The sequence below is a fragment of the Dipodomys spectabilis genome, unplaced genomic scaffold (genome assembly GCF_019054845.1).
Source record: "Dipodomys spectabilis isolate Male_0828 unplaced genomic scaffold, ASM1905484v1 ptg000051l, whole genome shotgun sequence".
Taxonomy (NCBI): Eukaryota; Metazoa; Chordata; class Mammalia; order Rodentia; family Heteromyidae; genus Dipodomys; species Dipodomys spectabilis.
Window position 1 is genome coordinate 697484 of NW_024870728.1, and position 24716 is coordinate 722199.

At 49.4% G+C, this 24716-nt stretch overlaps 1 protein-coding gene across 1 annotated transcript in view; it reads right to left on the minus strand.

The window, feature by feature from the left end:
• The window catches only part of Dgkd (diacylglycerol kinase delta), a 97161-nt gene that overhangs the window by 31091 nt on the left and 41354 nt on the right, over positions 1–24716 (minus strand). Inside the window, 4 exon segments of the mRNA XM_042679055.1 lie at positions 771–896; positions 1215–1321; positions 1939–2071; positions 2375–2479. Of these exon segments, the coding sequence (XP_042534989.1) occupies positions 771–896; positions 1215–1321; positions 1939–2071; positions 2375–2479 (471 nt within the window).

A 24716-nucleotide genomic window follows, 5' to 3' on the forward strand; every position in this document is an offset into this window, starting at 1 on the left:
AAGCCACTTCCTCACACACCCCTCACTCCCCGATGCCCGGCTGGTGAGCCACCATGGGAGAGACAGGGTTGCCTCCTCAGCACCCTGCGCTTTGGACTCGTACCTGAACAAACACCCAGGGGGCCCGTCACAGTCCAGCCCCAGCCCAGGGCTGCTGCACTACAGCTACCTGTAGTGAGTCAAAACCATGCCCTCATGTGCTGACCAGCGCCACTGCTACTAATAGGCTCCCGCAGGGCGATGGTCTGACGAGGCTGGCCGGCATGGTCACGGCAGCCCAGGGAAACGCCTCTCAAAGACCCTCCCGCACACGGAAAGCCCTCATCAACTGTCTGAGATACACTCTGAGGCAGCTGGGACGCTTTGTGTTTGGAAGTCAAAAGAAAGCAACCCTAATAACTTAGTGGAAGTAAGAATGATCAGACATGAGCAAAGACAAGTAACTGGGCAGCCCCAACCCCAGGCCCTCAGAGCGAGGGGCCTCTGAGGTGAACTGGGATGGCCAGTCACCCGTGAGCCTCTACACATGAGGGCAGGGCAGGGCGGCAGCCAGGCCAGGTCCACCCCAACGGCCTTCACCAGGCAGGGCAGGGCAGCCAGGCCAGGTCCACCCCCACGGCCTTCACCAGCACAGGGCAGGGCAGCCAGGCCAGGTCCACCCCCACGGCCTTGCACCAGCACAGGGCAGGGCAGGCCAGCCAGGCCAGGTCCACCTCCACGGCCTTCACCAGCACAGAGCAGGGCAGGGCAGCCGGACAGAACCTACTCACCATGGCCTTGCACCAGAGGCAGCGCCAGTCCTGCAGGCGCAGCACACTGCCACAGGTCTTGTCACACACCGTGCACTTGGCGCTCACGGGCAGGTTTCCTTCCAGCCACTGGTGGGGCATGGAGATCTGCAGACCAAGCAGAAACATGCTAGGGGCATCCAGAGCTCTGACCTAAAGTCAGTGAGGAGCCCAAGGGCACAGTGGTCTTTGCAAGCTCAGCCAAGGCCTCTCCCTGACAGCCAGCATGGGAGAACCCATCCACACCACAGCACCAATGGGCGGGGCAACGAGACTCCTGGGCGAAGGACAGTGCCGAGAGGGGCAGTGACCACTATTGAACACCCTGTCCCAGTGCGACCCTCTCAAATGAGATGCACGGGGCAGCACACAGAGCAAGAAGGGACTGTGCAAGTCTGTGCCTCAGCTACATCTCCCCTGGTGTACCCCGTCCTCATCCTCGATGATGTCCTTCCCGATGGAGGCCAGCGTGGTCCACTTGCAGTTATTGGTTGCACGCACAGCACACCGCTTGTGGGCCTTAAATTTGCACACTGTGAGAAAAGAAGCACATGAATTTGTGAGCTTCAGGGAAGGCAGCTGCTTCGGAAGAAGGAGAAGGAAGGTGGAGCTCCTCTGTGTGGTCCGGAGCAGAGCATGCGCACAGACCAGATGGCGGAGAGCCAGGAGTGAGCAGCTAGACTCACTGCTTCGCGCGCACACCACTGCCACAATACTTGGCTCTGCCCAGGAAGCCACAGACGACACTGAAATCTAAGTCCACACAGCTCCTACGCACCACAAAATACTTGAGTATTTTCAATCATTGCCACAGGAAGGACCAAGGCACGCTGCTGCTCACACACCCTGCTCCGTGTTCAGCGCAGCACCCTGCATAACTCTTGTGTCCTATGAGACACTTTCCATCCTGCTCATGACACAGGATGCAGACCCATGCCAGAGGCCCAGATTCTCCCACAACCACGTTCCTCTGTTCCTGTGGAAGCACTGTGACAACTGTCGTGAAGAGCTGCTCTGCAGGTGACGCAGAGAGGAATGGAGTAGTGGAAATCACTTTACCCTCGACTGGCCAAAGCGTCCAGACTTCTGGGCTTTATCAAGGACTACCTCGGGCCATTTTGGGAAGCAGAATAATCAAGCAGCCCCCTACCTTCACAGGACAGCCCATGTGACGTGACCCCAGACAGAGCTTCACGACACACGTTGCAGTAGGTTGGCCGTGCGTGGGAACAGGCGTACCAGTTGTGCATCCCTGAGAAATGGTCCATGCTGTACTGGGTAGGCTGGAAGAGTGAAAGAAAGATGGCAGAGGTAAGAGGCCCTCTGACACCCTTACATGTGGCGGCTTGCACCGAACTACAGGAAGTACCCAGCAGAGGAGGAGGGCGAAGGCAGGGTCTGTGGAAGGATGCGGGCGTGTTAACAGGGACACAACTGCTAGCGATGCTCTCAACTGCCATCCATGTGTGGGAGGTGCAGGACGGCAGGTCGTTAAGGCAGGAGGGAAGCAACAACAGGTGGCAGAGACAGTTGCCAACAACAGACAACAACAACAGGCACAGGTGGAAGGATGTTTTTCTCTTAACCTCAAAATGCTCCCTGTTCTGGACAGTCTTGAGCGCTGCAATCCAATCTTCCATTTCTTTCCTGCTATCGGCACATAAGATGAGCTTCCTACAGGGGGTGATGACCTAGAGGAAGAACACGGTCAATGTACCATGAGCAAAGGTGAGGAGACAGCTACAGAAACTGTTGACACCAACCTGCAAAAACATAAAGAGTACATACGTGTGTGTGTGTGTGTGTGTGATTATTTCATTGGGTATTTACACTGCACGGTGTAAATAAACTGATTATCCTGGGCTATATAGCAAGAACAATCTCATAGTGAAAAGACTATTTAATTTGTTTCTATGTCCATCAGCAAGAAACCAAGAAACCAAAGTGGGCACTTGCAACTACTTAATTACTTAGACATAAAAAGCTGTAGAAAACTTGAAGGAAAAAACAAAAAACCCTCAGTAAGTAAGGGGAAGCAAACACACACACACAAAAACAGACCTCCAGAGGTCTCCAGAGAGACCTAACCTGAGGTGGAGCATGGAACAATGGAGGAAAAGGGATTGAGTTACTCTTCAGAAAGTGAGCAAGTGTCTCACACACACAGAGTAACAGCAGCCGCTACAGAAGAGCCTCAACAAAGTACTGGGAATGGGGTTATAAACTTGCTTATAATCAACAATGCCAATGATAGCCACAATGTAGTTTTCATAAATCGATAGAAAAAAAAAAAGGCTATGCGCTTGAATTTCACAGAGGAAATACAGAACAGCTCAATCGACCACTCCAGTCATGGGGACTGAAAACAGCAATCTCCTTTCTCCTATCAGATGGGCAGAGTGGTGAAGGAGATAATCCATCCAGAGTTTGGCAAAGTGTGGGAGAAGCATTCTCAGTATTCACAGGAGCCAAACAGGGCATGCAGTTTTTTAGAAAAAAATGGCAAGGTTTATCCAAATTTCAAAGGTCCTAAGCTCCAACTTTCATTTTGTATTTTAATTATGTAAACTTCTGAATGACTCCAAAGTTAAATCTACAAAACAGAAGTCTGCCTGTCTACTTCACTCTTCTAACCTAGTAGCATGAAAAAAATACACATATTTATCATTACACTTTAGGTTTCTTGTACATACATGTCTATCCTTACACCTTCCTTTTACGGAGCGGTATGCCACACACATTTCCTGCGTGGTCCTGGCCCTGCGCGCTCCTGGCGCCTGGCATTACCTGTCCTTCCCTTTCGCAGCATGGCACACCACCAAAGAACCAGTGGTTCCACCAGCGCTCTGGTGACCAACCAGAACACTGCACTGCCTGAAACGCTTCGCCACTGCATCCAGTGCCACAGTGTATCTTTGGTGCAAATTCCCAGAAGTGGCGATGCCTTGAGGAGTAAATGCAGATGCGATTTTGCTAGCTGCTGACAAATTTCCTTCCACAAGGGTTGTACCATTTTACATACCTACCAACACGTTGTTTTTTTGTTTTGTTTTGTTTTTGGGTCCGGTAGTGGGGCCTGAACTCTGGGCCTGGGCGCTGTCCCTCAGCTCTTCAGCTCAAGGCTAGCGCTCTACCACTTGAGCCACAGCACCACTTCCAGCTTTTTTCTGTTTGCTTCTGAACCCAGGGCCTCATGCATGCAAGGCAAGCGCTCTACCACTGAGCCACCTTCCCAGCCCTACCAATGAGTTTTTAATGCTTATTTTCCTGGGGATTCACAATAAAATATTACTTAACTCTTGGATTTCTGCCCATTTTACAGCTTTTACATTAAGGTGACTCAGTTTAGGAACAGCCAATTTAAATTATTAGATGACCCTGTTTTGGGCACAGAACACATGAAAGCAGTTCTCTGCAGTGACTGAGCTTCACAGAAGGGGTGAGTGGAACCAGGTTGTCAGTGGGGGTCTCAGTGCGTGGCTTATTTACTCTCATAGCCCCAGGGAGCCAGGTTGGGCACAGATAGCAAAAGAGCTAGGAGTGTTCCGGAGCAAAGCAGAGAATGCAGCTTAGTGTTGCCCTCCTAGGGCTGAGAGGGAGGGAGCTTCCCTGCCACCCCCCAACCCACCCCTGTGGTCTGCCCATACTTTTGTTAGTGTTTGCTCTAGACCTGAAAGGTTTCTACCCAGATGGAACTCACACTGGGACGAGACAGACAGACAACCATCTCAGACACAGACAAGGGCAAGAGGAAAGCAGAGTGGGACGTGGGAGTGGCGCTGTGCTGGTGATGCTCCAGGTGTGGGCAGGGAAGCCCAGGGGGAGCTAGGACTAGAGAAGCAGAGCCTGGGCTGAAGATCTGGGCATACCACTGCCTGCGCACAAAGTCCACAACATTTCTTTAATAGTTCATGCAGCAAAAGTAAAAGCAAGAACATATACTTGACATCGTGCAACTCTGGGAAACTTGTCCCTTTATGATAGCTTTGTCTACTGCTCCCACAGCAGCCCCCACAACTCCAGACTCAGCAAGTGGTGCGAGAAAGGAATCTTTGGCCCACACACATCCTCAGGTGCTAAAGATGGACATTACTGGAAGACTTTCATGCGGTTAGGCCACCTGGGCAGGGGATTATACACAGAACCATTATGGTAAAGATAGGGATAGATGGAATAAGTGAGTATGCATTTGGGTTCATGGGGCGTGAACACTGAGCAACAGATACATGTTCAGGAGCCTGGCTCCAGCTTTTCTTCCTCAAACATGTGCCTGCTCTGGAGTGAAGAAGTCTGCATCTGTAGAGACGGACCCAGATCTGAATCTTGCCTGGCCACTGACTGGCTGAGTGTGAGCAGGCTCCTTCTGAAAGAAAGTGGGAGCTGGGCGCAGTGGCTCACGCATGAAATCCTAGCTACTCAGGAGGCTGAGATCTGAGGATTGCGGTTCAAAGCCAGCCTGGGCAGGAAAGGCCGTGAAACTCTTTTTTTTTTGTCGGTCGTGGGGCTTGAACTCTAGGTCTGGGCGCTGTCCCTCAGCTCTTCAGCTCAAGGCGAGCGCTCTACCACTTGAGCTACAGCGCCACTTCCGGTTTTCTGGTGGTTTATTGGAGATAGGAGTCTCACGGTCTCTCCTGCCCGGGCTGGCTTTGAACCTCGATCCTCAGATCTCAGCCTTCTGAGTAGCTAGGATTACAGGCGTGAGCCACCAGCGCCTGGCACGTGAAATTCTTATCTCCAATTATCCATCAGAAAACTAGAAGTGGCACTGTGGCTCAAGTGATAGAGCACTCACCTTGAGCTGAAGAGCTGGGGGACAGTGCCCAGGACCAGAGTTCAAGCCCTATGACTAACAAGAAAAAAAAGAAAGTGGGGGCTAGAGGTACTATGCCTCAAGTGATAAGAGTGCCAGCCTTGAGCAAAAAGTCTCAGAAGCAGCGTCAAGGCCCTGCATGCAAGTGCCAGTACCAGCACACACCCACGCACGCACACCCACGCACGCGTACACACAGTCCTTAAAGGAAAGGTGATGATCAAAGCCTCCAGCAGGGCCATGGGGTATTGAGTGGAGCCCAACAGGTCTGGCACTGTCTGTAGGCCCCTGGCTTTGAAGCTCTCACTAGCTCCATACTGTGCCTCTATCTGAGAACCAGGGCTGCTAACGGCACTGTTACCTAAGTTTTAGCATCATTGTGGGGTACTGAACAGTGATATCTCACCAAGGTTAAAACAGCACTTTGCACAAGAGCCTGCCCCCCAGGTCACTGTTAGCACCATCAAAGCCCTCCATCTTCCAAGAGACGGTGTCCCATGCAGACAGGACCTCTCTTGGAAAGGCTCTGTTATTGGCAGTCCCCAACCAGACCATGAGATCTGTCAGAGAAGAAGTCCCTGACTTCTCTCCAATCAGGCCCTGCCACCTCCGAGCATCTCAGCTAGTCTGGACAGACAGCCAGTTTACCCCAGTCCCTCCTTGCACTTCTGACCTGTCAAGCTTCCATTCACCACACCTGACTCCCCCCCCCCCCCCCCCCCCGTGTCTTCACTGCTTTGGAGAGATGTTCAGCACTGCTCCTTAGATATTAAAATTGCTGATTTTTTTTTGAGGGGGGAGCCAGTCCTGGGGTTTAACTCAGGGTCTGGACTCTGTCCCTGAACCTCTGAGGTTGGGCTCAAGGCTAACCCTCTACCACTGGAGCCACAGGGCCACTTCTGGCTTTTTCTAAGTAGTTTATTGGAGGTAAAGGCTTACAGACTTTCCTGTCCGGGTTGGCTGTGAATTGCGATCCTCAGATCTCAGCTTCCTGAGTAGCTAGGATTTCAGGCATGAGCCACTAGCACCCACCTCAGACATCATTTTTTTTTTTTTTTTTATTCAAAAGCTAGTCCTGGAGCTTGAACTCAGGGCCTAGGTGCTATCCCTGAGCCTCTCTGTATTCAAGGCTAGCCCTCTACCAACTTGAAACACAGCGCCACTCCCGGCTCAGATATCATTTTTTTAACTTACCAAATTCCCTGAGATCAAAAGCTTGATCGCAGGATCTTCTGATTCTCACATACTGGAGTGTAATACTCCACATGGAGTATAAGATCCATACTTCGTGGATAACATACAGGAAATCCTATCAAGATTTAAAATACATATCTTTGGCTGGAGAGTGGTTCAAGTGGTAGAGTATCTGCCTAGCAAGCATGAGGCCCCAAGTTCAAATCCTAATACTGCCAAAATGTATGCATCTGTCTGTCTGTGTGTCTTAGAAACAAGACATGGAGCTTGGCACTGGTGGCTCACACCTGTAATTCTAGCAACTCAGGAGACTGAGATCTGAGAATCATGGTTCAAAGTCAGCCCAGGCAGGAAAAGTCCGTGAGACTACAGCTTCAATAAACTACTTTCAGAAAAGGCTGGAAGTGGTGCTATGGCTGGAGTGGTAGAGCAATAGTCTTGAGCACAAAGAGGCTCAGGGACAGTGCCAGGCCCTGAGTTCCAGCCCCAGGACCAGCCAAAAGCAACAACAAACAAACAAAGAAACCAGATATGGTTGTGCATACCTGTAATCCTACAACTCAGAAAGGTAAGGATTGCTGAATTCTAGGTCAGCTGGGGCTATATAGTAAGACCTTATCTCAAAGAAAACCACAAAAAGAAAGAAAGAAAGAAGGGAAGAAAGGAAGCAAGGAAGGAAGGAAAGGAGGGAGGGAGGGAGGGAGGGAGGGAGGGGCAAGCAAGCAAGCAAGCAGGCCAGGCTCCTGTGGCTCACACCTGTAATCTCAGCTATTCAGGAGGCTGAGATCTAAGGAGAGCAGTTCAAAGTCAGCCCAGGCAGGAAAGTCATGGAACTTATTTCCAATGAGCCCCAAAATACAGAAGTGGAGATGTGGCTCAAGTGGTGGAGTGCTAATGTGGAGCATTAAAGCTCAAAGACAATGCCCAAGCTCTGAGTTCAAGCCCCAGGACCAGCCCCTTCCCCCCCCCAAAAAAAGAAAAGAAAACTTAAATAAGCACCTTTGTCCTAACAACAGTGCCTCTATAAACATATCCTGTCCTTCACCCAAGCGAAAATCACACACTGTATACACAAAGCTAGTCACACAGCAGCAATCATCATTAAGATTGAAGACGAAACCACTAACACACTTAACAAGGCTTGTGGGAGGCTGGCGCAGTGACTGTGATGCATTTGTGTAACGGAGTGCTTGCCCCACCTCCAAGAGGGAAACCACATTTGGTATAACTGTGTAGAACAGCCTCAAGACATATTATTAAGTGATGAAAGCAAATGACAGGAACAGTATAGTACAGAGGAAGGAGTAGCATTAGTCATTCCTCCTGAGGGACCTCTGAGTGGCTGGAAACCACTTTATACCTTTTACTTAAGACTTCTGTGCCATGTGTGTGTACTACTAACTCAAAACACATCTACTAAAAATAAGATCTTCATTTTATAATCTATGGAAAGGCCTCTCAAAAAAGAACTTTAAAAATTCTATTTTCAACTGGGCACCAGTGACTCAAGCCTCTAATCCTAGCTATTCAGGAAAGGCTGAAATCTGACAATTGCAGTTCAAGGCCACCCCGAGCAAGAAAGTCCATGAGACTTATCTCCAATTATCACAGAAAAAGCCGGAAGTGGCCCTGTGGCTCAAATGGTAGAACATTAGTCTTGAGCAAAAGGAGCTCAGGGACCGCACCCAGGCCCAGAGTTCAAGCCCCAGGATTAGCCAAAAAAAGTTCCATTTTTAGTGTCAGGCACTGGTGGCTCACGCCTGTAATCCTAGCTACTCAGGAGGCTCAGATGTGAGGATCTAGGTTCAAAGCCAGCTTGGGCAGGAAAGTCCAAGAAACTCTTATCTCCAATTAACCACTAGAAAACTGGAAGTGGTGCTGTGGCTCAAGTGGTAGAGCGCTCACCTTGAGCTGGACAGCACCCAGGCCCAGAGTTCAAGCCCCACAACCGGGGGGCGGGGTGGGGGGGTCTATTTTTAATGGCTTATGTCATTACTTCCCTAAGTAGACAGCAAATTAATGAGCATTCCCCTTATCTGGAAAGTAGGAATCATGCTATATGAATGTGTACACTACAACAATATATGCAAAGATGTGAAATACTAAAAACATCAAGGTATTGATAATTACTTGTAACCTTAATCCAAATGGAATCTGAGTCAGTATATGATTTCTTATAGAGTCAATCTGAATAAATTTTCTTCCAGCCGGGCGCAGGTGGCTCACACCTGTAATCCTAGCTACTCAGGAAGGAAAGTCTGTGCGACTCTTATCTCCAATAAACCACTCGAAAACTGGAAGTGGCGCTGTGTGGCTCAAGCGGTAGAATGCTCGCCTTGAGCTGAAGAGCGCAGGGACAGCAACCAGGCCCAGAGTACAAGCCCCACAACTGACAAAAAAAAAGTCTTCCCTAAAAGAAAAAAGAAAAAAAAAGCTCTAGTTTTGTTTCCATTCCATCAGCTACTCCACATGAGCCCAAGATACTCACGTCAGACAGAATGTCTGCTGTGGTCCTGGAAGAGCTAGCCCCAGAGGCTTTGAGAAGTCAGTGACAAAAGGAGAGCTAGAGACATGCACATGAGACTCCCTGCTTACACCACTCACAGTGGCTGAGGGGGCAGGGACAGCAGTGCAGGGTGTTGCTGACAACAGCAGCAACACAGATGGGCACCTGCGACACCCTGTATCTGGAGAGGAAATGAAACACAGCTAGTCATGGCTGCTCCAAGTCCCAGAGCAAATGAAGCAGAGGAGCCAGGCACCAAGCAGCCTGGGTGCAGGCAAGGTTCCTGCCTCTATCCCAGTCGCCCTCATCTAGACAGAAGGGGAAAGTACAACACACGAAATACCAAAGTGGTGGGCAGCGGTGGGGAGCAAGCTGGCACTCACCTACAGCTCTCCTGGGTTCACTCAGAACAGCCAGGTTTGGCACCTCTCACTTCCCTTCCGGCTCACGACTAAGACTTGAGGCTTGGCAAGGACAATTAAGCTATCAGACCGACTGCCCCTCCCTCTCTGGCCATGGTTCCCAAGAGTTCAGAACGGAAGGTGGAGAAGGAAGATCTGGACAGCAAATGGCAGGAGCAGCACGGAGTCACTGCCAGGCTGGACCACTGTGAAAACCACCCCTGGCCACAGACTCAGGCACACATCACACTCGTGAAAAGAGACTAAATAACAAGCCCAAGACTCTGCCATGCTGGAACCAAAAGGCAAATGAAACACACCTAACAGCAAACTGTGAGGCCCTGCGCCTGGTGGCCAAAGGCCATGGCAAGCTAGGCACAGGTGGGCAGGGCGGGGCATTAGGCTGGTCACTGTGCCAGATTTCATATTCCATGGATCCCCAATCAGGTGGCATGGACATTCCTTTCCCTTTTCCTCTAACAGGAAAACCATAGCACTGGAGGCCAGAAGGCACGCACGCAGACATGTCCGACGCTCTGAGGGAAGGGGGCAGCAGAGGCCGCTGTGGTCTCAGAATCCCAAGACAGCTTAGGGTTGGCTTCTCTTCTGTGGTTTTTTTTGTGCCTGAAGAACCTGGTGTCCAAAAACACTGTGGGGGCTTTAGGGAGCTAGGGGTGGGGAAGCCGCATGTCAAAGGAAATTTCTAGTGGCAAATCAGCACACAGAAAGAGAATCAAATCATTAGTCATTTCAAAAAGTACCCAAGGAGGTAATGACAGTAAGAGTACATCTATATAATACTGGCTACAATGAAAAAGCACAAAACCACCAAATGCTGGAGAAACTAAATGAAAAAACTAAATGACATTGTGATAACCTTATCTAGTTTAAAAGTACCATTTAGTGACCATTCAGTGGTACACCACTCTGCACAACAGTATGACAGTTCCTTAAAAACACACATGAAGGGGCTGGGAAGGTGGCTCAGGGGTAGAGTGCTTGCCTTGCATGCATGAAGCCCTGGGTTCGAGTCCTCAGCACCACATAAGCAGAAAAAAGCCAGAAGTGGCGCTGTGGTTCAAGTGGTAGGGCACTGGCCTTGAGCTGAAGAGCTGAGGGACAGCGCCCAGGCCCAGAGTTCAGCCCCCACAACTGGCAAAAAAAAAAACATGAAATTACCATTCAACCCCATGCTCACTCTTCAGCTTCTATTTCCCTACTGAGAAGGTTTGGGGAAACTTTTCTGGTAGGTAAATGGCATATATTGTAGCACCTCCCATGCCATTGAATACTAATCAGCAATAAGAATCACAACTATTAACCTACACCACCATCTGGCTCAACCTCCAAAGCATGAATCAGAGCAGAAAAGGCCAATCCCACAGGCAGACTGCCTCCAGTGATAATGCTCCTGCCCAGTGGGCCCATGATCTAAGTCAAATTCCAGTGCTGGAGGGAAGGAAGGAGGAAAGGAAAGCGGGAGGGAGGAAGGGAGGGAGGGCAGGCTTACAACCTATATGATTTCATTTATATAACAGTCTTGAGATGATGAAGTTATAGACATGGCAAACAGAATGGCAGTTGCAGGGTTACAGAGGAACAAGGTATAGACAGAAATGCTCTGGATCTAGAAGGTTCCATGTCAGCAACCAGGCATATACTATACTACACAGCCATCCAAGAGCTCACCACTGGGAAACCTGGTGAAGGGTACAAAGAAGCTCAAAGTAAAAAAGTTAATTAAAAGTAAATAACCAGACCGGCGCTGGTGGCTCACACCTGTCATCCTAGCTACTCAGGAGAGGCTAAGATCTGAGGATCCCGGTTCAAAACCAGCCCGGGCAGGAAAGTCCATGAGACTTTTTTTTGGGGGGTCCTCCAATATACCACCAGAAAACCACAAGTGGTGCTGTGGCTCAAATAGTAGAGCGCTAGCCTTGAGCTGAAGAGCTAAGGGACAGCTGCCAAGCCCCGAGTTCAAGCCCCACGACCGACCAAAAAAAAAAAAAAAAAGTAACTACTATCAACGGCAATTAAGTCTGAACTGAGAATAAAGAGGCATAGCTCTACAACAAATGTATTTTTTTCTTTTTTCTTTTGCCAGTCCTGTGGCTTGAACTCAGGGCCTGGGCACTGAGTTCTTCTGCTCAAGGCTAGCAGTCTACCACTTAAGCCATAGCACCACTTCCGGCCTTTTCTGTGTATGTGGTACTGAGGAATGGAACCCAGGGCTTCATGCGTGAAAGGCAAGCACTCTACTACTAAGCCACATTTCCAGCCCACAAATGTATTTCTTGGGACCAGGATCTGTGGGTCATATCAATCCAGGAGATTGCCGCCCTGCCAAGGAAACAGTATAAGGACACACCTTAGGCACACATTCCCGGTGTGCCAGCAGGGCAGCACGCTGCTGTGAGCAGGTGAGTCAAGGCCTGGAGGCCGTAAGCCTTATCCGCCAGCTCGGGTCCCACCCTGTGGTCAGGCCTCCACACAGGTCAGAGTGCTCAGCCTGCACCAGCAGGCACAGGAAGAGACACACTCGCTCTAAACAAGGCTGACACTTCAGTGGAGCTTGCAGCCCGGAGACAGCTGGCTGTGCATACAAGGCAGCGATGCGTGGGCACAGGCTCAGGCTCACACGAGAAGCACAGGGGCAGGGCCGGCTCAGCACCCATGACTCCAATGCCAGGCATGGGGCACACTGAGACACCAGCACCACCAGGACAGCAGCTCTGAGGCGCTGCCTGCCTGCCTCATACCCACACCCCTGACCAAGTCGAGGGGAGGGGAGGGGGGGTGAGACTCAGAAAGCCTCGAGGCTACTGTTACCAACTGCCCCCAGGAAGCTGACAATTACCACCAACCACCCAACTTCCAAAGTCAGAAACCATCCCCCAATTTCACCCCGTCTCCCTAAGCACCCCTGATCTTTGGGTCCCAAATCCCTCCTTTCTCCCTCAGGATTAAATCCTGGTAGTATTTTATTTCAACAAAGAGGTAAGACCCCTGCTCCTACGGATATTATGTTCAAATGCATCAGTAAACAAATGCTACAGAACTGTGGATCTCACTTTCCCTAGCTATGTGCTAGGGAAAGGAGAGCAGGAAGCAAGGAAGGAGAGGTGTCCAAAGAATCTCCTAGACAAGACGGGGGAGGTGATAAGGGTGCTGGCAAACCAGGTGAGGTGGGCAGCAGGCAGGGCGGCAGAGGGCCACGCACGCGCTGGGAGAGCTTGGCCTCCCCAGAACATGAGGCAGGGGTCATGGCGCCCTGGACACAGAAGGGCGTCTCACAGGGGTCACGCGCAGAGCACCATTCTGGCTGCTTTACAAGAACTGAGGTGAGGGCGGGCAGGCAGAAGCCAGGAAGCTTTTTTTTTTTTTTGGTCAGTCATGGGGCTTGAACTCTGGGCCTGGGCACTGTCCCTGCGCTCTTCAGCTCAAGGCGAGCACTCTACTGCTTGAGCCACAGCGCCACTTCCAGTTTTCTAGTGGTTTATGGGAGTTAAAAGTCTGACGGACTTTTCTGCCCAGGCTGGCTTTGAACCTCGCTTGTCAGATCTCAGCCTCCTGAGTAGCTAGGATTACAGGCGCCCCGCCCAGGAAGCCTTTTGAGAGGCATCTCAGCCTTCCATCAAAGGAAGGCAGGTGTGGAGAGGGCTGGACTCCGGTTTGTTCTTGAGGGCTGACAGCCAGGGTGGGGTTGAGACAGAGCAGAGTCTACAGAACCCCAGAGATGGTGCCATGCTGAGACCACAGGCTTGTACTGGGGTTGGGATCACTGGAACCAAGTTAGGATGTCTGTTACTACCTCAGCCACACATGCTATCTAACTTCATTCCTGCGGGATTTCATCTTGCCATTAGTTTGGACACTGACTGAGCCTCTTTGTGCTCAAGGCTCCACCCCTTAAGCCTCAGCATCACTTCCAGTTTTTGAGTGATTAATTGGAGATAAGAGTCTCACAGGAACTTTTCTGCCAGGGCTGGCTTCAAAACACGATCCTCAGATCTCAGTCTCCTGAGTAGCTAGAATCACAGGCCTGAGCCACTAGAGCTCAGCTCAAACGTATTTTTAAACACTGGAGTGTGCTAGAGGTATGACTCAAATGGTAGAATGTCTGCTTAGCAAGTAAGAGGCCATACGTTGAAACCACAGTACCATCAAAAAAGGCATCCTCAAAAAAGTATTAAAAAGGGCTGGGAAGGTGGCTCAGTGGTAGACCGCTTGCCTTGCATGCCTGAGGCCCTGAGTTCGATTCCTCAGCACCACATAAGCAAAAAGAAAAAAGCCGGAAGTGGCGCTGTGGCTCAAGTGGTAGAGCACTAGCCTTGAGCTGAAGAGCAAAGGGACAGCGCCCAGGCCCAGAGTTCAGGCCCCACGATCGGACCCAAAAAAAAAAAAAAGTATTAAAAAACAACAACAACAACAAAGGGCTGGGAAGGTGGCTCAGTGGTAGAGTGCTTGCCTTGCATGCATGAGGCCCTGGGTTCGATTCCTCAGCACCACATAAGCAAAAAGAAAAAAGCCAGAAGTGGCGCTGTGGCTCAAGTGGTAGAGTGCTAGCCTTGAGCTGAAGAGCTCAGGGACAGCGCCCAGGCCCAGAGTTCAGGCCCCACGACCGGACCCCCCCCCCAAAAAAAAAAAAAAAAACCACTGAAGGAGGGGAGTGGGTAGTTGTGGAGGAGGGAGGGAAGAGATGGTAGGGGAAAAACAAAGGAGGAGGCAACAATGCTCAATAGGAAATGTACTCCTTACCTTGCTCATGTAACTGTAACCCCTCTGTACAGTATTTTTACAATAAAAAAAGTACAAAAAAAAAAACAAAAAACAACACTGAAGTAAGATTGTTCAAATTACCACTGTTGATGATATTTAAAAAAAAAAAAAAGGTGGGTGATGGTGGCTCACACCTGTAATCCTAGCTACTCAGGAGACAGATCTGACAATTGAGGTTCAAAGCCAGCCTGAGCAGGAAAGTCCGTGAGACTCTTATCTCCAATAAGCACTAGAAAGTGGTAGAGCACTCACCTTGAGCTGAAAAGCACCGGGACAGCGCCCAAGCCCAGAGTTCAAGCCTATGACCGACAAAAAAAAAAAAAACAGTCATGGCCAAGTATGGTGTTACATGCCTGTAATCCTAGAACTTGTGAGGCTGATGCAAAGGATCCAGAGTTTGAGACCAGACTGAGTGACAGTAATCTTGAGGCCAGTCTGGGCTACATAGCAAGAATTTCCCCCAAAAAAGATTCAGCCATATTCCTCCTATCATTTCCCCATCAATGACTATCACACATACAACAAAGGTCCCTAAGATTTTACCAGAGCTGAAAAGCTCTGGTAGTACATTAGCCATTTACTGTACATTTTCTGGGTAAATACGCAACTTGTTAGCAAGATCTTGAATAGCAAGATCCTCTATGGCTTTGCAGCCCAGGAGCAACAGCCTAGACCAGGACATATGGGGCATGACGCTACATATTCAAAACTTTAAAACCAGCTAGACAACACTTCCCTACTGTGTGCACATCAGTGTGTGTGTAGGACAAGTAACACGCAAATGGCCAGTGAGCATTCCACCCAGCCCAAAGCACTCACACAGCACACTTCATGCGTTTCTCAGAGTGTGCACCATGACTGTACCCAGTTCTGAAGGGCAAGGTGACGCCTCCCAGTCCGACTGAAGATGTCAATTCCTGGAAACCCAATCACACACTGCACTCGCCCGGGCCAGGAAGACCAGGATATGGTGCAGCTGTTCACAGTGGGAAAATCTCGATGTCAGTTGGGACATCGTCTGACCCAGAGCAGTGTGTACTCCAGGAAAATGAGCTTGGTAGCCTTCGCCTCCAGCCGCACTGTAAACACTCAGGGGCTCCCGTCCCATGTCTCAGAAACTCCAGTTATTAGCAAGCAGTTGTTAGCCTTAGAGCCCTGGCTGTTCTCGAATCTCAGACACAGGCTGCGGGCATGCTGCCGATAGAATGTGCAGACCAGCCAAGCAATCCTTCCTATTCTATGTATATATGGTTGGGGAAAGTGTAACATGCAAAAAAAAAATTTTTTTTTAATCATGAGCTCATTTGAAACAGAGGGCAGACATGGAACTGGGTGAGGAAAGTATAATTTCATTTTTCTGGCTGGGGAGCACACATTCATTAGATGACTTACTGAATTGCCTATATGTTTCAGCACAAAAATAAGCTAAACCTCTCAAGAGAGATGCACAGCATAACCATATAATCTTATGCTTTCTGCTAAGAATCCAGAAGGTAGCGGGTCAGTCTACAACCGCACCAGGGGCTGGATCTGCCTGACGAGATGGGAGGAGCATCTGAGGCCAGCACTGCCCAGCAGACAACTGTCCTGAGACCGCCCACCACAGATGGGAGAGTGGCTGATGCTTTTGGGAGGGAGAAAAAGAGAGACCCCTGGGACCTCTCGGGAGGCTTCCAGAAGACATCAACAAAACAAATATCCTCTGGAGCAACGTGTCCATTTCTGACCTGACAAACTAACATCGCACCCTAGTAACATCCTGTCCATGGATTTCTGCAGAGATACGAGCCCCATGCAGAATAAAGGTGTAGAGAGATGCCACAGAACAAAACCTACCCGGACAGAAGCAGGGGGGAGAAGGCCCTGAGAGCCTCCCCATGACGACACACAGACACGAGGAACCCCACAGAGAGGCTTGTCCAACGACAGGGTCTATCTATGGAGGTTCAGAGACATCTCCCAAATAGGGGTAAAGCCGATAGTTGTCAAAACACCCAATCTTCCACACTTAAGAATGCAAGCCCAGGAACAGCTGCCCAATCGATTTTAGAGTCTGACCTTTGAACTCAAAACTCAGTGCACTCGGCGTCCACAGTTCTCCCTGCGGTCCTCCCACTTCCCAGCTGGTTCATGCCCATCCACACCAAGGAAGACCAGCAGAAAAACAGTGTTTACATCTGTGGACAGCAACCTGTGGGTCTCTGATCCCTAGCAGCTAGACCAGAAACACACCTCAACACAGCAGCACCGTGCAATCCAGCTGCTGACCATGGAGAGACAGAGGGCAGTGTCTGGACAGGACACGGCTGGAAAGTACTAGGCTAAATATAGCTGCTGGCTCAGGAAGGTGGCTGAGAAAGGTCTGGCGCCCTCAGGGAGCTGTCACTTCCTGTTGCTCACATCCTGCTGTTCCATACGGCTGCAGGCCCTGGGTCCTTCGTACATCTTTTCCTAACTGGAAGCACCCGGACTATTCACAACAGCTAGACTATGTGTGGACAGCAGACTTTCACAAGGCTCCCAGAGACAGCTGAGTGGAAAGGGCACCAGGGCAGCTCCAGGCCTCCGTACCGTCCCATAGCTCAGCTGCTGCCCCGTCCATGGCTGCAAATGGGAACTCTGGCACCACAGTTGCTACACACAACTATCAGGGGAGCCTGCAGACAGGAGAGGCCACGCCACCGCTGACAGGTGCCGCCCACAGCAAGCCAAGGCAGGGACGTCTACGCTTGACCCTTCTCCTTCCCCGGAAGCTAAGGAAACCCTAGCGAGGCACAGCACCAGCCGGTGGAGCGTAGTCGCACACAATCCACCAGAAAGATTTTTTTCCCCCATTTACCAGGTTATTTTTGTTGTTGTTGTTTGTAAGGCACAGAAAGTAAAATAAAACAAACTGAAAGTCCTACCCTAAAATGGAATGTGACAAACATACTTGGAGTTATTACTGACGCCATACATTGAGGCTGCTTCACTAGGCTCTGATGGGAGCTCCCACAAAAGTCACCCAGGCTCAGAGGGCGTTCGCACATTTCTGTAACTGGCACTTTGTTATTTCTTGGCAAAGTACAAGAAAACTACAGTTCCTCAACCCTGACATTATTACGTTTGGGGTCAAATAACTCTTGGCTGTGGAGGGACCCTACTACTATAGGACTCCAGGTGCTGAGCAGCATCCTGGACTCACCTCCAAAGTGTCCCCAAATGTCATCTTGAAGCAACTCTCACATCCCATACTCCTACCTCTAACACATACCCATATTTGAAACTCCCTGATCTCCAGAAGAGTGTGTTTCTACAATTGCAGTTTTAAGATCTGTGCGTCATTTTGGCTGAGTTTTCTGTACACGGTTACCTTCAGTGAATACGTAATCTGTGTTGAGGAATGAGACCAACTTCAGGAAGCTGGGCTGTACTTTCCTGAAAGCACACACTGACAACAATGAGATACCCTCAATATGGGGGGACGGGGGTCAACACGGCACCACCAACAGGGAAGATGAGAGGTCAGCATTCAGTACCACCAACTGGAGCCTAGCACCAAGGAAATACCCGCCATCCCACTTTTTACAAAAGTTGATACAATTTTCAAACCCATGTAAGGAAATTGTATAGTAAATATAGATCCTTACTGCTCACAAATGTGAAGGAAGTTAACAGATAACCCAAGGCTGAGTTATGGAAACAAGGGGCAAAATGCATAGGAGCAAAGATCCACTAAGCAGGTCCAAGGCAGAGCGTGGGGCACTGCACCAGGGAGGGGGAAGGGAGGTCCCAAGTCCAGTGCTGAGCTCCTCCTTGGCTGCCAGTGTGTGGCCTCTGCTCAGCTACAGGGTGGGTGTCTGTGTTAGAAAAGCAAAGCACAGTAGAAAGGTCTGCGGCGCAGCACACACCTAGCTGGATGTGCCAGGGACAATATTCCAGTGGGCAGCAAGGACAGGGCAGGGCTGCAGGTGGAATGGGAAGGCTTTGGACTAAATCTGACAGCCATCAGCTAGCCACATTTTCTGGCTTTAGCCGGTTAATCTGCATATATCCATAATCCTCAGTAACATTTATAACTAACAGAAAAGAGAGGAGAGGGGAGGGGAAGGGAGGGGAGGGGAGGGGAGGGGAGGGGAGGGGAGGGGAGGGGAGGGGAGGGGAGGGGAGGGGAGGGGAGGGGAGGGGAAAGCAAGGCAGAGAGGGCAGGAGAGAAGAGGAGAGGGAAAAGGAGACTAATAATCTCCCCAACCCACGATCAGCCCTCCACTGTTCTGACCACTGAAGGCTCTAGACAACCCCAGAGATCCGGGTAAGCCCTTGGGAGAAAGCTCCCCACACCCTTCTCACCACCTGGTCTCCAGGCTGTTTCCAATAGTTAAGTAAACCAAGGACTTGCTCCCAGGCAGCAAGAGACACAAACAGAAAACAATCAAAAGGCCAAACAGGGTTTGTAAAGAAGTGTTAAAAAAAAAAAAAAGCCAGACAGGCAAGAGTGGCTCAAGCCTGTAATCATAGCTACTCAGGAGGCTAAGATCTGATGAAAAGGTTTGAAAACCAGTTTGGGCATGAAAGTCTGTAAGCCTCTTATCTTCAACTGAGCACCCAAAAATGGTAGAGCTCCAGCTTTGAGCAAAAAAGCTAAGAGACAGAGATCAGCCCTGAGTTCAAGTCTCAGTACTGGTTTAAAAAATAACAATAGCTGGTAGTCACGCCTGTAATCCTAGCTCTTCAGGAAGCTAAGATCTGAGGATCATGGTTCAAAGCCAGCCTGGGCATGAAAGTCCGTGAGACTCTTATCTCTAATAAACCACTAGAAAAGGGGAAGTGTCAGGAAGTGGTACTATGCTCAAGCTGAAGAGCTGAGGGACAGCGCCCAGGCCCAGAGTTTAAGCCCCACCACCGACCAAAAAAAAAAAAATCACTAAGAGCCAGGTACTGGTGGCTCATGCCTATAATCCTAGCTATTCACAGTTCACAGTTCAAAGCCAGCCTGGGCAGGAAAGTCCCTGAGACTCTTTGCCTCCATTCAACTATGCAGAAAAAGCTGGAAGTGATGCTATGGCTCAAGTGTAGAGTGCTAGCTTTGAGCAAAAGAAGCTCAGGGACAGCAAGTTCCAGCCCCAGGACCAGCAAACACACACACACTCACACTCTCTCTCTCTCTCTCTCTCTCTCTCTGGGACAGCAAGTTCCAGCCCCAGGACCAGCAAACACACACACACTCTCTCTCTCTCTCCCTCTCAGGGACAGCAAGTTCCAGCCCCAGGACCAGCAAACTCTCTCTCTCTCTCTCTCTCTCTCAGGGACAGCAAGTTCCAGCCCCAGGACCAGCACACACACACACACACTCTCTCTCTCTCTCTCTCAGGGACAGCAAGTTCCAGGACCAGCACACACACACACACACACACTCTCTCTCTCTCTCTCTCTCAGGGACAGCAAGTTCCAGCCCCAGGACCAGCGCTCGCGCAAGTGCGCGTGCACGCGCGCGCGCACGCGCACACACACGCACGCACGCACGCACGCACGCACGCACGCACGCACGCACGCACGCACGCACGCACGCACACACACACACACACACACACACACACACACACACACACACACACACACACACACACACACACACACACACACACACACACACACACACCCCTAAGAATCAAATCTGAAAATATTCATATACACACACACACACTCTCTCTCTCTCTCTCTGTCTCTCTCAGGGACAGCAAGTTCCAGCCCCAGGACCAGCGCGCACATGCACACACACACGCACACGCACACGCACACACACACACACACACACACACACACCCTAAGAATCAAATCTGAAAATATTCATTGCCTTGCTATCCACTTTTACATAAAGTTTTCTTGAAACAAGGCAATACCCACTCATTTACATATTTCCATGGCCACTGTTAACAGCAGAGTAGAAAAGTAGCTACACTCACTCCACAGCCCTCAGAGACTAAAATACCTATCCCGTTTATAGAAGAGGTTGCCTACTAACCCCTGGATACGTCCTGGCAACACCAGATGTCTAACTGTGGTCCAAGAGAACTGCGTATGCTGGCCCTCCACACAAGACCAGAAAGAGGACAGAAAAGCCTTGAGAAACATTAACTTCATAAGCTGCTGAAAGGTACACCAAGACTCAAGCCCCCATTAAGATGCAATACAGGGGGGCTGGGAAGGTGGCTCAGTGGTAGAGCGCTTGCCTTGCATGCATGAGGCCCTGGGTTCGATTCCTCAGCACCACATAAGCAAAAAGAAAAAAGCCGGAAGTGGCACTGTGGCTCAAATGGTAGAGAACTAGCCTTGAGCTGAAGAGCTGAGGGACAGCGCCCAGGCCCAGAGTTCAGACCCCACGACCGGACCACTTGCCCCCCCCCCAAAAAAAAAGATGCAATACAGATGCAAACAGAACCTTCAAGACACTAAGGGCCTGTATGGAGTAAGAAACGGTAACCTCAGAGGATATCCAGCCCAAATTGCCCCATCTTCTTGAATTCATGCAATCCATCCAGGGGATGTCACCTGTAAGGTGTCTCAGCAGGCAGGCAATCACATACACGGTCAAACAATGGCTACAGCAATCTTCCTGGAGCTATTACTACCCCCTTCCTCACATCAGCTGAATGCATGGAGCTAGTTTATCCTTTTCTTCTGACCAAACTGACAATGACATCCTTACTCCTTTGGTATGTCAAGAATATTGTAAAAAATGAAAAGAAGTCATTCCAACGATAGGATTTAACATTTAAAAATACTAGAAAGGAAAACAATCCAAAATATATTTTCCCATGGGCAAGCCTGACTCAAGAAAGCACACACATGGCAGGAATGGGACTGCACGGTGAGAGAGGGCCTGGCACCCAGGGCTACATGTCATCGGTCTGACTCAGGGCCATCTCTCCTTCTCATGGCTCAGCTTTGACACAATCCCACATATGTGGGGGAGACAGAATAGCTGCCCAGAGATGCCTAAGGATAAAAACACAGCAACAACAAACCACTTAAACCAACAAACGTTGACAGAATGGCTGCTCCTGAGCCAGGGTACTTGGGATAGAAAGAGATCACCAAATCCCAAGACATCTCTTCTCACAGAAGGTTCACACTTCTCCCTCTAACATACACAAGGAAGAAGATGCAGAAAATACCAGTTTAGACCCAAAGAAAAAACTAAAACTGAGTTCATCCCTACTGCACTGCTGGTGTGAATATAAACTAGTACAACAACTCTGGAAAGCAGTTTGGAGGTTCCTCAAAAGACTAAACATAAATCCAGGCACTGGTGGCGCACACTTGTAATCCTAGCTACTCAGGTGGTGCGATCTGAGGATTGTGTTTTGAAGCCAGCCTGGGGCAGGAAAGTCCATGAGACTCTTATCTCCAGTGAACCTCCAGAAAGTGGAGCTGTGGCTCGAAGTGGTAGAGCACTTAAGAAAAAGAGCTCAGGGACAGCACCTAGGTCCTGACCTCAAGCCTCACGACCGACTCCACCCCCACCCCCCACCACAGTCCCAACTGTGAAAATAAAACTACAAAACTTCTAGAAGAGGAAGTAGAGCTGTGGCTCAAGTGGGAGAGTGCTAGCCTCAAGCAAAAAAGCCAAATGAGAGCATAAGACCCTGAGTTCAAGCCCCATTACTGGCATAAAATTTAGAAGAATTGGGGGAGGGTAGGGCGGGGGAACCCATCTAGAAGAAAATCTTTGCAATGCTGAGACAAAGATTTCTTGCCTACAAACCATACACAATATACAAATCAATCATATACATGTATCAGCCATAAAGAAAAAGGTGACAAATTCAATCTTTCCAAAGTATCTTCTAAAGATGCTATTAAGGAAAGTCAAGTACAGACCAGGGACATTATTCACAACTCAGGCATCAGATAGAAGCCTTGTATCCAGAAGCTGGTCCTGGTGGCTCACCCCTATAATCCTAGATTTTCAGGAGGCTGAGATCTAAAGATCAGGGTTCCAAGCCACTGGGCAGAAAAGTCCACGAAACTCTTATCTCCAATTAGCCACTAAAAAGCCAGAAGAGGCATGGCTCAAATAGCAGAGCCCTAGCCTTGAATGAAATAGCTAAAGGACAATGCCCAGGCCCAGAGTTCAAGCTCCAATACTGGCACACGCAGAAGAAAGAAAAGCTCTGTACCTGGAACATTTAAAGAAAACAAGCTCCTGCAAAAACAAATATTGTAGTCTACACTTCACAAAAGAAGATACACAAGTGGCCAAGACATGAAGAGGAGGAGGCTGAGATCTGGGGACTGCAATTCCAATTAGCCCAGACTGGAAAGTTCGAGCACAAAAACTCAAGGTCAGCACCTAGACCCTGAGTTCAAGCCTCAGGACTAGCACCAAAAAAGCGGGGAGAATAAAAAAGGAAAAAAAAAGAATAAATATATCTCTACTATATGTCCAAGCAAGTTAGCATTAGGTATTTACCCAGACAAATAAAAAAAAAAAAATGTCCATACAAAGAGTTCTATGCAAATAATCAAAGCAGCTTTTTTTTTTTCTTTTTCTTTTTCTTTTTTCGGTCATGGGCCGTGAACTCTGGGCCTGGGCGCTGTCCCTCAGCTCTTCAGCTCAAGTCTAGCTAGCGCTCTACCACTTGAGCCACAGCCCCACTTCCAGCTTTTTCTGTTTATGTACTGCTGAGGAATCAAACCCCAGGGCCTCATGCATGTGAGGCAAGCACTCTACCACTGAGCCAGCTTCCCAACCCCAGCTTTCTTTTTTGTCTTCTTTCTTTCTTTTTTTTTTTTGCCAGTATCATTTGAACTCAGGGTCTCATATTTGCTCAGCTGGAGCTCTACTTCTTGAGCCACTGGCTTTTCACTGGTTATTTGGGGATGAAGCTTGTTTGGCTCTTCTGCCTAGGCTGGCAGAATCAACCCTCTGGATCTTATCCTCCTGAAGAGCTAGGATTGCTAGCTAGCAGGCGTCAGCCATCAGCACCCAGCTAAGAGAGCTTTATTTTTAAAAGCTCAAAAGTGAAAATTATCCAAATGCCTTCCAACATGATACTCAAGTTGATATACCCATATTCAGTAATAAAAAGGAACAAGTAATTGATATACACAGTAACTTTCAAAACTATTATGCTGAGGCAAAAAGGCCAAACAGAAAAAAGTACATGCTGTCTCATTCAATTTGAATAGCATTCTTTTCTCAAGGTGCAAACTGCTGTAGAGTGGCAGCACAGAGCTAGGCCTGCCTGTCATGCAGAGTGACAGCACAGAGCTAGGCCTGCTCAGGAAGGGGCGCATGGAGAACAAGGATCACTAGGTGACTTGCAGGGTGATAGAAACGATGTCATCCTAACTACGGTGAGTTTCAATGTGTATGTGTGCATCTGTGTGCGTGTGTATGAAATCTCACCAAACTATCCATTTCAAATGTTATTACCCATTATAGTTATGACTTTTTGTTCCTGCTGTGAAAACATCGTTAATGCACACGGTGCACTGGTGCATTCATAAAGGAACAGTATGAACCTTTCCCTGAATGAAGGGCATGATCATACGGCTTATACTACAAGCCAGGAAACATATGCTGGTCAAGTGGGCAGGAAAAGAAGTAATGTGTTGTGGTATCTCCAACTAGCTGGGTGAACTGGCACAGCCCTGGACAACTCAGCACATAGGCCTTGTACAGCAAGGTGTGATTAGAGACTTCCTGCCCAAAGCAAGCCCGAAAGCTCGTGCAGCAGCCTAGTAGCCAGCTGGGCCTGCACCCTAACTTTACACCAGAGGAAGCAGTCTGGATCCCAGACAAGGCTGGGTGCAGGGCAGACACTAAGACCCTGCCTCCAAGAGCTGTGTCCACTCAGCTTTCTTTTTCTGATGCAGGGGGGGAAAAACTGATGCCTTGAGTGGAGGCCACCCCCATTCCTAACTATCTTCCAAATGTCTGATGATCCAGATCCTCCTCCAATAGATCTTTGCAGCAATGAACAATTAGCCCACAGAGAAAGCAGTGCCAAGTTTTCTAAGACAAAGTCCAGCAAAGATTGAGGTGTGCCGGGTCCAGGCCTGGGAGTGGCTGTGCCAAGGAGTCAGGAGGGCCACTCACAGCCCAGAGATCTGCTCAACGGAGCTCCTACCGTCCACCCCGTCCCACTTTGAGTTACATTTCAAACCAGGTCCTTCAGCCATGAACAGGAGAAAGCACAGTGTCACTAAGCGCACAAATGCCACGTAGAGCAGCAAGTTATCTCAACTTGATA